This window comes from Sesamum indicum, linkage group LG1, assembly GCF_026168435.1.
Source record: "Sesamum indicum cultivar Baizhima isolate 11 linkage group LG1, ASM2616843v1, whole genome shotgun sequence".
Lineage (NCBI taxonomy): Eukaryota > Viridiplantae > Streptophyta > Magnoliopsida > Lamiales > Pedaliaceae > Sesamum > Sesamum indicum.
The window spans coordinates 10,969,777-10,984,204 of NC_142657.1; the positions used below are offsets into that span (position 1 = coordinate 10,969,777).

General features: G+C 37.4%; 3 protein-coding genes across 5 annotated transcripts; 2 read left to right on the top strand and 1 right to left on the bottom strand.

Moving 5' to 3' along the window:
• The first annotated feature begins 1,181 nt into the window (after positions 1–1,181).
• ABCI7 (non-intrinsic ABC protein 6) lies at positions 1,182–7,925 on the top strand. 2 transcript variants are annotated; one of them, XM_020696204.2, is made up of 4 exons: positions 1,183–2,315; positions 6,379–6,638; positions 6,875–7,186; positions 7,711–7,925. In XM_020696204.2, the coding sequence occupies exons 1-4, from the start codon at positions 1,431–1,433 to the stop codon at positions 7,721–7,723; spliced, it is 1,470 nt and encodes a 489-aa protein (XP_020551863.1). In that variant the 5' UTR covers positions 1,183–1,430; the 3' UTR covers positions 7,724–7,925. The 2 variants fall into 2 exon arrangements, with proteins under 2 accessions (XP_088742141.1, XP_020551863.1); XM_088886015.1 differs by lacking the exon at positions 7,711–7,925 and having other exon boundaries at positions 1,182–2,315; positions 6,875–7,190.
• A 714-nt stretch (positions 7,926–8,639) lies between these two features.
• On the top strand, positions 8,640–10,957 carry LOC105157531 (pentatricopeptide (PPR) repeat-containing protein). Its single transcript, XM_011073941.3, has one exon. It carries the CDS (start codon positions 8,677–8,679, stop codon positions 10,858–10,860), a length of 2,184 nt encoding a protein of 727 aa, XP_011072243.1. The 5' UTR covers positions 8,640–8,676; the 3' UTR covers positions 10,861–10,957.
• A 339-nt stretch (positions 10,958–11,296) lies between these two features.
• Positions 11,297–14,373, bottom strand: LOC105157539 (bifunctional UDP-glucose 4-epimerase and UDP-xylose 4-epimerase 1). 2 transcript variants are annotated; one of them, XM_088880681.1, is made up of 9 exons: positions 13,884–14,373; positions 13,754–13,803; positions 13,226–13,361; positions 12,709–12,810; positions 12,362–12,589; positions 12,034–12,115; positions 11,867–11,949; positions 11,668–11,759; positions 11,297–11,528 (listed from the first exon to the last, which is right to left on the bottom strand). In XM_088880681.1, exons 1-9 carry the CDS (start codon positions 14,127–14,129, stop codon positions 11,444–11,446), a joined length of 1,104 nt encoding a protein of 367 aa, XP_088736807.1. In that variant the 5' UTR covers positions 14,130–14,373; the 3' UTR covers positions 11,297–11,443. The 2 variants fall into 2 exon arrangements, with proteins under 2 accessions (XP_088736807.1, XP_011072253.1); XM_011073951.3 differs by having other exon boundaries at positions 13,938–14,364.
• Between the last annotated feature and the right edge of the window lie 55 nt (positions 14,374–14,428).

The following is a 14,428-nucleotide window of genomic DNA, read 5'->3' on the forward strand; positions in this document are numbered from 1 at the left end:
CTAATTGTTAGACGACCGTTAAAATTAGGGGGGTATTCGTAATTTTTCAAACAATGAAGGGATATTTGTAAATTATGTCAAATCTCAAGGGAGGTCATTGTAATTTACTCTAATATTTACATGATTAGATTTTGATTTAGTCAATAGTATGAATCCTTGCTAGCTCGTGCATTAGTCACAAGCACAATATGTCCTGAATTTTATGTTAAGTCTCGTATACTTAGATCTTAATTTTCGACTAAAGTAAGTTAATTATAGATAATTCTCCTTGAGGAGTCTGTTTTGCCTTGTACGATTCCAGCCTTGTCATATTAGATTGCTACACATGAGTTTGGCTTCCTTAACTATGTTATCGGATTCTAATGTGTTGCCTTGCACGAGTTTGCGGCCAGTTCATCTGATTCGACTACCAATTGAATCTCAGTCCGCATGCTCTACAAATTTTACAGACCAACGTTTGAACAACTTATATGCGTAGTCCGTCTATTATTGTTTAATATGCATCACTTTTTGTTATTCTCTCATGAAAATAATAGATAAGAAAGATCAAAAGCCATCTTCATAATGACAGTCACAAGTGACGTCGAACCGCTTTAGTACTCCATTTATGCATTTTTATGTTTTGGTTTTCATAACGATGCACTGATTATCGTTCGAATCAATACATGTCAAAATTTATCGAATCTTATTCTACGCAGATTCATCTTGATCTTGGTCTTGGTTTTGACATCATTTAAAGATATGCATCAAGATATACAATATTTTACCAATCTAATTTTCGTTAATAAATGCCTATCAATGATCATATGAAGTCAAACTCCACAACATCATCAAATTAATCGATAAAAATGATCAAGAACACAACGAACCAATGAACCCATAGACAAAAAAGGAAGAAGAGCTCGATGCCAATACAAATGACGCATTTGTAACATTATTAAATTTGTGTTTAATAATTGTAATATTATTATTTTTTTCCTCATAAAGTCACGCATTATTATTTTTGTAAATTTTGTATACAGATTGAATTGTTACATGGTATATTACAAAAATATTAAATTTAATATTAGATAATAATTAAATATTTAATTTATTATTTAAAATATGTTTTTCAATTAATAAATATTAATGTAGTTTAATTAAATTTGGAAGTCGTTCAATTAAACCCCCTTTTTCCTACTAAAATTTATCCACCACGGAGTAGCATCCGCTGAAATTTCCTTCACAGACTTGTTCTGCTGCAGTCCAAATTGGTCAGCCTCTCTTGAATTTCCTCTTTAATTCTTTTCATATTCGATGGAATTTATGCTCAAATTATAGCGGGAGGCTAATGCCGGCGGACCTGAACAGTGGGCAGAGTTCCGATCGATAGACCCCATTTTCCCGGCGAGTTTCTTGAATTCAAATCTGATTGAGTAGCCGCCAGTTCAATGTCTTGCTCAACTTTGAACTCTTATCTCCCGAAATTATGGACGCCGCCCAGGTCGCGGAGCCGGCCACCGAGAACCGCTATAACCAAAGTCTTTGCCCAACCCCCCATACTCGCGGTTCTTTCAGACCCACATGTTCTGCGGCTAGCAGAGACTCTGGAAGACTCCATTGCCTCCACCTCCTCCGCTTTTCCTCCGCCGCCTCTCCAGAAGCTTAGGGACATCTCCTCCCAGTCCCTGCTTTCGACGCCGTGGCCTTCGAGGAAGGACGAGCCTTTTAGATTCACAGACACTTCGTTTATCAAGAATTCTGATGTTCAGCCTGTAAACCCCTTATCTACGCAATCTCTGTCTTCTTTGGGCGTTTTGGCGGAGGCCCTTCTTCCCAGTCTTGCTATAATTGATGGCTATTTGGTAGACTCTTTGTCAGAGTTGCCTGAACTGCCGGATGGGGTGTTTGTAGGTGCTCTGTCGAGATTGAATTCGGAGGATATAATGGAAAGGGTGTCTAAATATGTATCCAGTTTTCAGGGGGATTTGTTTTGGTCACTCAATGGTGTGGGTGCTCCTGATGTGATTGTTGTATATGTGCCTGAGGGTTGTAAGGTTGAGAGTCCATTGCATTTGAGATTCTTTTCTTTGAATGGGACTGATAAGGATTCGAAAACTCTGCCCATTTCTAATCCGAGGGTGTTGGTTTTGGTGGAGAAGGGTGGGGAGATTAGTATAGTTGAGGAGTATAAGGGTGGAGATAGGAATGATGTGTGTTATTGGACGAATTCAGTTATGGAAATTGTGCTCGGGGATGGCGCAAAGGTCAGCCATTCTTACATTCAAGAACAGTCCTTTGGTGCTGCACATGTTAAGTGGACTTCAGTTTGCCAGGTTGGTTCTAGCTCTCAACCTACTTTTCGAGGCCTTATGCTAGTCAATTGCTAAGTTTCTGTCTGTGCTGTTAGTTTTTGTGATAGATCTTTGTGTAGCTTTGTGGTTCATGTGTTACTTGTGTGCTTTTGAATGCTGTAGATGCCGATTGTTGTAGTTTTAAGTAGGGGCCATTTCTTGAAGTCTATTATGTGTGGCGGTTGCTTCTATATTAATCTCTACATATCCAAAATCCATGGATTCATTTCACTTGCTTAGTTGGGATCCTACTATAGTTCTGCAAAATGATAGAGGGAACTTATCTGCTATGTAGATATTTGCATGCCTGGTTGAATAGGACGAGGCTTTCTTGGATCTTTTATGGTCTCTAACCATTCAATTCATTTAAACTCAATTTCGGTGTTCATATTGCTGAGAGGTTGAAAACTGAAGATAGGAACAAATGTAAGCATTCTCTCTCTAGCTAGACACTAAGTGGAAATAACATCAGATACCGAATACTACCCTTCAGCTTTAGTGAAGACCCTCAAAACATTTGCAGAAAGAACTGAATCCCCAATTTTCTTGATGGCAAAGGTTTTGCTGAATGCCAACGTCCACCTTCTCACTGAATCCAATTAAATTCCTACTTCTTAGTCCAGTATGGTTACCTCTTAGACTCTAATATTGCACCCACCTTCCTACTTTCTAGTCCCGTACGGCGTCTTTTGGGTTTTTTACTGTGATTTACATCCAAATAGCTTTGACAATCCATGTCTTTTGGTGAGTGGACAAAGAAAAAATGCCTGGCACCAATTGGTAAAAAGTACTTCGTTCTTTAACCCTCTTGAGGAATTTCTCATAGTTAAATGTTCACATGAAGTTGCAAGCGCTCGGTGGGGAAGCACATTCCAGCACTGCATGCTGATGGTATTAGTTATTAATGTGATTACTAAAATTGTATTTGACTACTTAGTTAAGGTATAAATGTTACACTTCTCAATTACTCTTATCCAATATTTGTGTTTCAGGAAAACATGAAATGAAGTTTCTCAATAAAATGATCTTGATTTTTTTAGAATTTAGACTCCATTGTGGTGTACAGGGGTGTCAAGTCATGTTCTCTTTGTTCTTCTTTGTCCTATGGAAGGTAAGTAATAAGTCAGCCTTTTGGGGAACCAGCACTTCCCACTTTCAGAGCCAAAGGTTTCTTGTCTTCCCCATTTATCTGGACCAAAGAGGCTTTCATCACCAAACTTTTCCTTTTCTTGGTGTTCTCTTTTCGACTCTTATAAGAATAAGTCAAGTGTAAGAGATATAGGTATTCCATTGAGTTAGAATACGTTTGTAACTTCTAAACAAGTTCTCTACTAACATATTACGCAGGCAGGTCGAGCATACAATTTCACAGAACCTTTAAATTAAAAGGCTTTGGGGTTACCAGGTCCACATGAAATTTTGATTTACAAACTTAAGAATCTAAATGGAACTAGATGTTAACGGAAGGTTTTTTTAAATACAGCCTCCAATTACTGCCTTTAGTATTGCGTATGAATGGACTAATTTTATGCAGGATTTTGTTATTGCAGTCTTTCAGAACTTTGGATTCGGGGGATCAAATTATTATGAAATTGTGGCATTTTCCCATGTTGAGTATCCTGCTAGTGCACCATTTTCCTCATTAGCCTCAATGTCACATATTCTGGCTGTTCTGTCCAAGTGCTTTGTGTTTTATTAAATTGTGAACTGTGGTTCTCAGACTCCTAAAAACATTACTTGGTAGAATGCTAACAACGATTTTAGATAATAATTTATCAATATTGCAAGAATATTTGCTACAAACATATTTGCTGTCTACTTTCTCTAGTCGAAATTAACATAGTGAAAATCTGTAATTATTGGAAATTTAGAAATTCAAGGCTATATAAAATCTCTGCTTGAGAGTCTCTAGCTTCAGCATCCTTTACTGGTGAACTAATTAATTCCTCATGTTATGTTTGCATCTTGATTTTGGAGTGGAAAGAAAAAGGTCAAGTTTGAAAAATACAGAGCAAATTACTAATTTGAGGTGAAGGACATTTTCCTCTTTGCATCTGCGTTTCCTCACTGAAAGTCCAAGGCCCAGACCATATGGCCTTTTCCACGAGAGTTTATGGACGCTCGGTTTTATCTTCACTTTTAACTCTTAAAAACACATAAATCCAATTAGTCCTCCTTTTTGGTTATATAATAGACATGAATAGGGTTTGAATAGGCATAAAAAGAAAAGAAAACTATTCTGAGCTATATCATAAAAAAAGCATATTTAGTTTTTAACTTACACCTACCTCACTTGTATAAAAGTTCAACTTTTTCCACATACTGAATTGATTAACCACTAATTGCCATGTTACGGTTGATTTTTGAGTTGTTGAATCATGATTTTCCAACAATTAATTTTTTCCAAAATAAAATAATAATTGTATGTAATATAAGCCTTGTGAATTATGATTTCAAAGTTCTTTTTTATGAGACCATGAGTAAAAAGATGACAACAATTTATGGGATATTACACCACCCTCCTCCTAAGTTTGGTGTAATTACACGGAGACTTCTTGTGATTTTGGAAATTACAGTTAGTACCCCTGACTTTTGTTTTCTCCAACAAATAGTTCCATGTATTAGTTAAAATTTACAGAATTTGTTGATATCAACAAATAAATAAATTAAAATTCATATTTACCCTAATTAACACAAATTTTTTTTTTCCAACCAAACTACCCTTATACATCTTCACATGGTATAGTTGTGGAGATACATCTTAACCCACAGTTTGGTCAGAAAAGATTTGTTTTTGACCTAAAATAAGTATGTAAGTCAATCGGGATAAATACGGATTTTCATTCACCTTTTGCCGATATCAGCAAATTCTATAAATTTTACTTATAGATGAATCTGTTGTTAGACGGAAATAAACGTTAGGAGTACTAGGTGTTATTACATTAGCCTCAGGAGGGCAGTGTAATGATCCTTAACTTATTCATAAAAAAATATTTACACACCTCTGTGTTGAGTAATGTTGTGTGGCCTACGAGTACAAGATCAACGAGTTAGCCGATTAATGTTACCAATTGACATAATGTATCATATGTTAATTGTGTGTGCTTACATCTTGTAAGATGTTATCTGTGTTCTCTTACCAGTGTTTTAATACTGCCAAGTCTGGTTTTGCAGGTACACAATTAATCTCTAGACTCATCCCTTCCTTGCTTCTTGGACTCCTTTGTTTTCAGAACATATGTATCTTATTTGGACTCTTTTCTGTTACAAGCCACTTTTAGGAGTCAATTACAACATTTATTTTATGCCATCAAGAATACACCACCATATACATGATTAAAACCGCGTATTTTGGCCGGAAAAGGAAAAAATCAGAGGACGTTTTTCAGATGGTCTAGAGTAGTTTTGATGAATAAAGGATTAGTTTTTGGAGTTTATCCACTTGCATAATTCAGAGAGAATGTTATTAATGTCTGTCATGGTCGAAAATGGTGATACTCCATCTTGTAAGATATTAATCATTTAAGAACATGTTTTATAACATTGTTCACGACCAGATGTTCACAAACCTATCGATACATACACTTTGTTATTAACTGCTGTAAGATTCTTTTGTTGTCCCCATGCATAATTGAGTGTTGCCGTTTTCGTGGACTTCACCTGTTTATCCACTTGCATAATTCAGAGAGAATGTTATTAATGTCTGTCATGGTCGAAAATGGTGATGCTCCATCTTGTAAGATATTAATCATTTAAGAACATGTTTTATAACATTGTTCACGACCAGATGTTCACAAACCTATCGATACATACACTTTGTTATTAACTGCTGTAAGATTCTTTTGTTGTCCCCATGCATAATTGAGTGTTGCCGTTTTCGTGGACTTCACCTGTTTTATGGGTAATATTCGTTATTATGTGGATTGTACAATTACTAGTTGTAATGGTTTTGGACAGTCGCATGTATAGCTCCTCTTTCTTTCTTTTCATTTGCTTTCTTTCTTTTCTCTCTCATTTTGGTTTTGACACTTTGGCTAATTTGCAGGAATGTACAAGCATCTATGAGCTCACTGAAGTAAGCACCGGTGGAAAATTGAGCAGGCACAATGTCCACGTGCAGCAAGTCGGCCCAGATACTGTAACGGAGTTATCCACATTTCATTTAGCAATCGGTGATCAGTTACAAGACTTGCATAGTAAACTGGTCTTGGACCATCCTCGGGGGTTCTCTCGGCAACTTCACAAGTGTATTGTAGCACATTCGCTAGGGCAGGCTGTTTTTGACGGGAACGTTCAAGTCAACAGGTAATTTATATTTAATGTTTTAACAAACACATAATTTTGACTAAATTAATACAAAATTATCATTATTGCTTTATAAGTTCCATAATTTTATTTTATTATGAGCATGTTTTAAGATCTTTTGAGTAAGTTTCAACGGACGTTTAATGTTGTCTAACATCTATGGAAAAGGAAAAGAAATTCTAGATGATTTCTACTATTGCCGTACCATATCTTTTAAACTGTAACTGGGTACACAGAGAAGCTCAGCAGACAGACGCAGGACAACTTACAAGGAGCCTCCTTTTGGAGCCTCGAGCAACTGTCAATGTGAAACCTAATCTCCAAATTATTGCCGATGATGTCAAATGCTCCCATGGGGCTGCAATTAGTGATTTGGAAGAGAACCAGCTCTTCTACTTCCGGGCTCGTGGGATCGACATAGAAGCTGCAAGAAAAGCTCTCATTTTTTCGTTCGCGGCCGAGGTGGTAGAACGCTTCCCTGACTCTGCCGTCCGAAAGAGAGTTGAGAGCCTTATAAGAAGGTTGCTTGATCCTTCACTTCCTTCAAGGTAAGGATTCTATAAAAATTCTGATGTATATTGCAAATTAAGAGGGTGTTTGGTCGAACTTATTACGGATAATCACATTTACACCCCGACCTGCTAATATCTTTTAGAAAATTACACATTCACTCACAAGAAACATTAACATCATTTACACGCTTTTTGAGAAATTACACATAGACCTTAGAAAAACGTCAACATCATTGTACAAACTACTCTTGCTTTTGGCTGCCAGTGGTTTCTGTAAAGTGCGGAAAATATAGGGATGATTTGTATAAATAGACCATAGATTAAGGGGTGTAAATGTAATAAGTTATTAATTTGAAGGAGTTTGTTAATATCTTCAAAATAAATTGGAACTTCGAATTTAGGAGTTTATAAATTTTTTTTTTTTAAAATGCTTACCAGACATTTTATAAGCTCTTAGATATGGTATAAGTTCATCCAAACACTCTCATTGGTAACTGTCTCTTTAAGAGTCTGATTTCCACTTGTTTTCAGGCCATAAACGTTTAATGATTTATTTTCAGGGAAAAAGAGTGAGCAAGAGATTCTTCTCAAAGTTGCAGCTCTGAATGAACTTCAAAATTCAGACTCTGTTTGGTTGAGCAATTGTTTACAGAATGATTATCACTATTTTTTGTAGCTGAAAAGAAGTGTCGCCAAATGTGGCTAAGTTGACTATTTCAAATTCCACGACTTTTATAATTAATTTATTAGCTATAAAATGATGGGTTATTCCATATTTATGTGTCTGAGCCATGAAAATTATTTAATTATTGCAATAAAAAAATAAGTAATTAATTACTAAAGTGGTTGGGAAATGTAAAGGAGGATGTTAAATATTTAAAAAAAATAAGTAATTGTTTATCTATCTATACTTATATATTATGGGAGGCTATCTCTTTTCTGTCTCTCTTTTTTATATTTAATTTATTATTTTTAATTTTTCATCTCACTCTACACTTCCCCATTATATTACAATAATTATTTCTTTTTCTTGTTTTTATAATTTTTATTCAAAATATTAACTTATTATTCATATATACTTTATTAGATAATAAAATTTTATAAATATTGTATACGAGTTGCACATAGATTGTGCTATAAATTATTAGTTTTAATTATAAATGAATTACCAAGTGTTTTCATTTACAGTTTAAGTTATTATAATGGGTAATTTTGAAATTTATCATAATTATAAATATTATTTTATTGTTTAAAATATTATAAATGTGCTTTTAAAATTAAAATTTATTTTACCCTGATAATTTATTATGTTAATTTTTAAAAATATATAACTTTTTAAATAATAAATAATAAATTTCATAAAATTACCTTATAATTTACTTCAAAATATTTCATTATTAAAAAAAAAATAAAAAAAAAAACAACAAGACACACATACACGCAGAGGTCTTGTTGGAAGAAGATAAGGTTGTAGGAAAAATATCGCATCGCGTGCAACAAATCCATGTAGCATAGAATGGATATTTATGCCATTCAAATTTCCCAAACCCCTCCTCTCTTCTTCCACTCCATTTTCCATGGCAACTAATCTTTCTACAGCTTTAGCTTCATATCACCATTCCACAGACGCCAACCGCCGCCGCATCACCGCCCCACTTCCACTCCCCACCAAGAAGAGATTCGGCGTTTCTTGCAATGTATCCAAGAGGGCGCCTTCTCCGCCTTCCGCCGTCGCCGAAGAGCAAAAGGGCCCATCTTTAGCTGACCAGCTTAAACCCTTGTCCACTACCATTCTTGCAGACCAACCCAGTGAAACCCATCTCTTGTCCAAGCCAAAATCCACATGGGTTAACCCCACTAAGCCAAAACCCTCTGTGCTTTCTCTCCAGCGCCACAAGCGCTCCTCTTCTTATTCATACAGCCCCCAGATCAAAGACCTCAGACAATTCGCCAAGAAACTCAGTGAATGTGAGGAATCTGATTTCTTGGGTGTTCTTGAGGGAATCCCTCATCCACCCACCAGGGAGAATGCGCTTTTGGTGCTCAACAGCTTGAGGCCATGGCAGAAGTCTCTTCTTTTTTTCAATTGGGTTAAGGCCCAGAATGTGTTTCCAATGGAAACCATCTTTTACAATGTCACTATGAAGTCTTTGAGGTTTGGGAGGCAGTTTCAGCATATAGAGGACCTTGCTTTTGAAATGATTGAGAAGGGAATTGAGCTTGATAACATTACTTATTCCACTATTATTACATGTGCCAAAAGGTGTAATCTTTTCGACAAGGCAGTGGAGTGGTTTGAGAGGATGTACAAAACTGGGCTGATGCCTGATGAGGTTACTTATTCTGCTGTTTTGGACGTGTATGCCAAGTTGGGTAAGGTGGAGGAGGTGATGAGTTTGTATGAGAGAGGCAGGGCAAGTGGCTGGAAGCCTGATCCCATTGCTTTCGCTGTGTTGGCGAAGATGTTTGGTGAGGCGGGGGATTATGATGGTATTAGGTATGTTTTGCAAGAAATGAAGTCTCTCGGTCTGCAGCCGAATTTAGTTGTCTACAACACATTGTTAGAGGCAATGGGTAAGGCTGGGAAGCCTGGATTGGCTAGGAGTTTATTTGAGGAGATGGTTGATTCTGGGATTGCACCTAATGAAAAGACGTTGACGGCATTGATCAAGATCTATGGAAGGGCTAGGTGGGCTAGGGATGCTTTGGAGCTTTGGGAACGGATGAGGTTAAATGGGTGGCCAGTGGATTTCATCTTGTACAATACATTGTTGAGCATGTGTGCTGATATTGGGTTGATTGAAGAGGCAGAGAAACTGTTTGAGGACATGAAGGGATCAGAAAAATGCAAACCAGATAGTTGGAGCTACACTGCGATGCTTAATATATATGGAAGTGGGGGAAATGTTGACAAGGCCATGGATTTGTTTAAGGAAATGTCTGAGGCGGGTGTAAAGCTTAATGTCATGGGATGCACTTGTTTAGTTCAGTGTTTGGGGCGAGCAAAAAGAATCGATGATTTGGTGAGGGTGTTTGAGACATCTGTAGAGGCTGGAGTAAAGCCAGATGATAGGTTGTGTGGGTGCTTGCTCTCAGTTGTATCTTATTGCGAAGGTGAAGATGCTGCTAAGGTCCTGGCTTGCTTAGAACAAGCAAACCCGAAACTGGTTGCATTTGTCAAGCTGTTGGCTGCAAACAACAGCACTAACTTTGACATGGTGAAAGAAGAGTTCAAGGGCATACTAAGCAACACAGCCATTGAGGCCAGGAGACCCTTCTGCAACTGTTTGATTGACATATGCCGAAATAGGAATTGCCATGAGAGAGCTCATGAGCTCCTCTACTTGGGAACTATATATGGATTATATCCAGGTTTGCATACCAAGACTGAAGAAGAGTGGAGATTAAACGTCCGGTCACTCTCAGTCGGTGCAGCTCACACTGCATTTGAAGAATGGATGGGAACTCTAGCTAAAATCATCCAGCGCCAGGAAACTTTGCCTCCATTATTTTCTGCCAACACCGGAGCTGGAACTCATAAGTTCTCTCAAGGTTTAGGGAGTGCCTTTGCTTCCCATGTGGAGAAGCTTGCAGCCCCTTTTAGAGAAAGTGAGGAGAAAGCTGGTTTCTTTATTGCAACTCGAGAAGATTTACAGTCATGGTTGCAAGCTAAGGCTTCTTCGGCTGTGACCGCAGCATGTACAAACTAAACTGTAATAACGACGTTGCAATGTTCGAGTCGAAACATTTTATACCTATAATTGTAGCTTGAGATTTTCACTTGATTATACTTTACAACTGCTCTAATCTGTTTGTTAAAAGGGCAACTTATGTTTGGAAGTAATTCAAGATTATACTGCTTAGATGTAAGACTTCTCCGGATCCCCTGTGAACAGTTCTATAAGTTGCAAGTGAGGAAGGCAGGCATCACTTCCGAATAAATCCTATCTAATCATCTTACTGGCGCAATGCGTACCCATCTATGGATAATGTTTAAGAGCTAATGCACCGTAATCTACTGACTAATCTTGAAGCCACTCTGGATTTGAGTAATAACTCAGACTCATTATACACATCCGGCTGGCGGAACGGGATGCTTTGGAAGAAGAGTCGCTGTCTTGAAGCTCAGAACTTGCAAACTGAGGCTTGAAAACTGCAAATTATCCTTGGTTGATTTATTGAAGAAGTTTTAAATTAACACATACAACATCCAAAGTACAAATCCAAGTACATGTCGAAAGACCTATCCAAGAAATAAGCAGTGAAATCGGGAAACTGCTTCAGAAGTTTATGTTAAGGCTTGGACGTATACCCCCATGGATTCTGGCTTGCCCACTTCCATTGGTCTCTGCACATTTCGTTAATCCCATACTTCGCCCTGAAAACATGTCGGAAAACTATCCTTTACTATTTCAAATCAGAAACAGCCAATAGAAATCAGACAGTAAAGCATCAATTTATACGACGCATTCAAAGACTAAAATGCCGAATCTGGTAATAAAGACTAAGATACTTACTTCCAACCAAGCTCTTTCTGAGCTTTCTCTGTTGAGGCATACACAGCCGTTGCATCTCCAGGCCTTCTTGGACACAGTTTAACAGGGATTTTCTGTAAGATAGGACACAAGTATTAATAGAACACAACTCATTTTGTGGTATGTTGAAAAGTTTAAGTTTTTTGCTTGAGATGGCTGTAGAGGGAAGAAAGAGAGTCACCTTGCCCGATACCTTCTCGAAAGCAGCTACCATTTCGAGGACCGACGTGCCATGACCTGTCCCCAAGTTGTAGGCGACACAACCTTAAACAAATGTAGGTCAGATACTCGGTACAATGCAGAAAATTATCATGAATCATAAGGCATCAAATAAAATAATGAACTCACCTATGTCTTTGCATTCAAGAAGCTTCTGCAGTGCAACTACATGACCGTCCGCCAAATCCATGACATGGATGTAGTCTCGGATCTGTTAAACAAATAAATCATTAAGCATATTAAACTGTGAATTGTAATATGGTTCACAATGATGCATCCACAGTAGTTGTTTTTGGGATCAAAGACTCGTATTTAAAAGAAGAAAATAATTTACATTATATAATCATATAATTTCACAACCAGAGGAGAAAAATTTTAAAGTTTCAAAGGTCTGAATCAATTTACTCTCCTTATAAAGGCAAAATTGATCCAGCGTGACATCGAATTAGCCACATACCGCACTGCCATCATGTGTGGGATAATCATGACCATATACATTTAACTCTGGGAGTCTACCGACAGCCACTTGAGTTATGTAAGGCATAAGATTGTTCGGGATCCCTTTTGGATCTTCTCCAAGCTTGCCACTCTCGTGGGCGCCGACGGGATTGAAGTACCGGAGCAAAATAATTCTCCATTCTGGGTCAGAGGTCTGGATATCTTGAGCAATTTGTTCAAGGAAGAGCTAATTACATACGAAGAAAATGTTACCAACTGTACTGGACTCAAAAGGCATTTCTATATAGACGAAATATCAAACATTATAACCGTAAAACTATCTGAAGTACATAGTATGTTGCGGACCTTTGTGCGGCCATAAGGATTCATAGCCTTCAGTTCAAAGTCCTCAACACAAGGAATTTTATTGGGTTGGCCATACACCGTCGCTGATGAGGAGAAAACCAACTACAGGAGAGCAATGTATTACTTATCTCAACATTGGAGTGAATAAACGAACGTTTTACGTAGCCAAAAAACTCATGTCATAAGAGAAATGTTTCAGGAAGTTAATCAGCCTCTGAGGTATTATCCCCCCACAGAAGATGAGAAGACCAATTATCTGAACAATCATTTGGACATAATTTACAAAATAATTGTTCTCGCCTTTACAATATATAAGTTCACGAGTTAACCACATAATAAAGAAAAAACAAACAAGAACATTATAAGCTAACATTTGATGAGACATCCTTTCTTTCTACTTTCTATATCCTTGGATGATGGATTCTTTCTTGCACATCTTTTCATTCATTTTCAGTCGTTTGCTCGAATGATGCACTAAACAATTAGCAGTACAAACATTCAAGAAAAAAACACACACCTTCTTACAGTTATATTTCGCCATTATTCTGTACAAGTTAATTGATCCAACCAAATTGTTGTCGAAATATCGCATGGGATGAGCAACACTTTCAGCAACAGCTTTAAGCCCGGCAAAATGGATCACTACAGCAAATCTATAAAGTATCTCAAGAAAATAAGTTCTTATATGTCAAATTCAATAACCACGTCAGAGACATAACAATCAAAGAAAACAGAACTAATATTAACCAGATCATAGTTTGCCTGAGTATGCAGATACATCATTCCCAAATTGGGAAAAATGAAAACACCTCTTCTGATGTCCGCAAACGGGCACATTACCCCTTATAAAAACACAAATACCATTTCCCTCTCTGTATTTTTTAAAATACAACAATTTACCTCCTATAATTTTTAAAATAAAGCAATTTACCTCTTTTTATATGGAGGTAAATTAATTCATTTTAAAAAAAGTATACCGGACATAACTTGCTCATTTTCTATATCACACCCAAATTGAATTGAAATATAAAATTATATAACATACTTGTTATGAGAAAATAATTTCTCCAAATCCTCCACTTTTCTGATGTCCCCCTGCAACCAAGGAAAAGATTCAGAAACCAAACGCTATTCAAGATTTCCCACTAAACTACTCATCGCAATGCAAGACTCACGAAAAAGACTAATTCTTGAAAATCAATCAGTCGAACAAGTGGTGTTCTATATACCAGATGGAAATCAAGATTCTCGGACAGTTGGGGGCCAACCAACTCTCTCACCCGGTGAACCGCTTCCTCGACAGCATTGTCAAGGTTGTCTATGATGGAAACCTTAAACCCCTGCTTCAACAGTTGCACCACCGTGTGCGTGCCTATGAACCCGGCGCCCCCCGTCACCAGAACCCTCTCTGTCGTGTCCATCCCTGTCCTCCGATCACCACCAAGGACCCGATTACCAACGTCGTGCTTGGAGTATATATTTCCTCGGAAGGGTTTATATATATATACATAATTGCGAGAAATTTGTGGGCGTGGGTGGTGAGTCAGTGTCAGTAGATGAGGAGAGAGAGTGAGAGGGATGTGTAAGACAGAGTGAGCAAATCAAGGAATCCATTTCGATCGGGTGTAGATGAGCAGGAAATCAAGAATTGGACGGAAGGTAGAAGGATTTTGTAATTTTTAAAGTTACTTTTGGATTATGGGTTGGCGGCGGGGTGTAA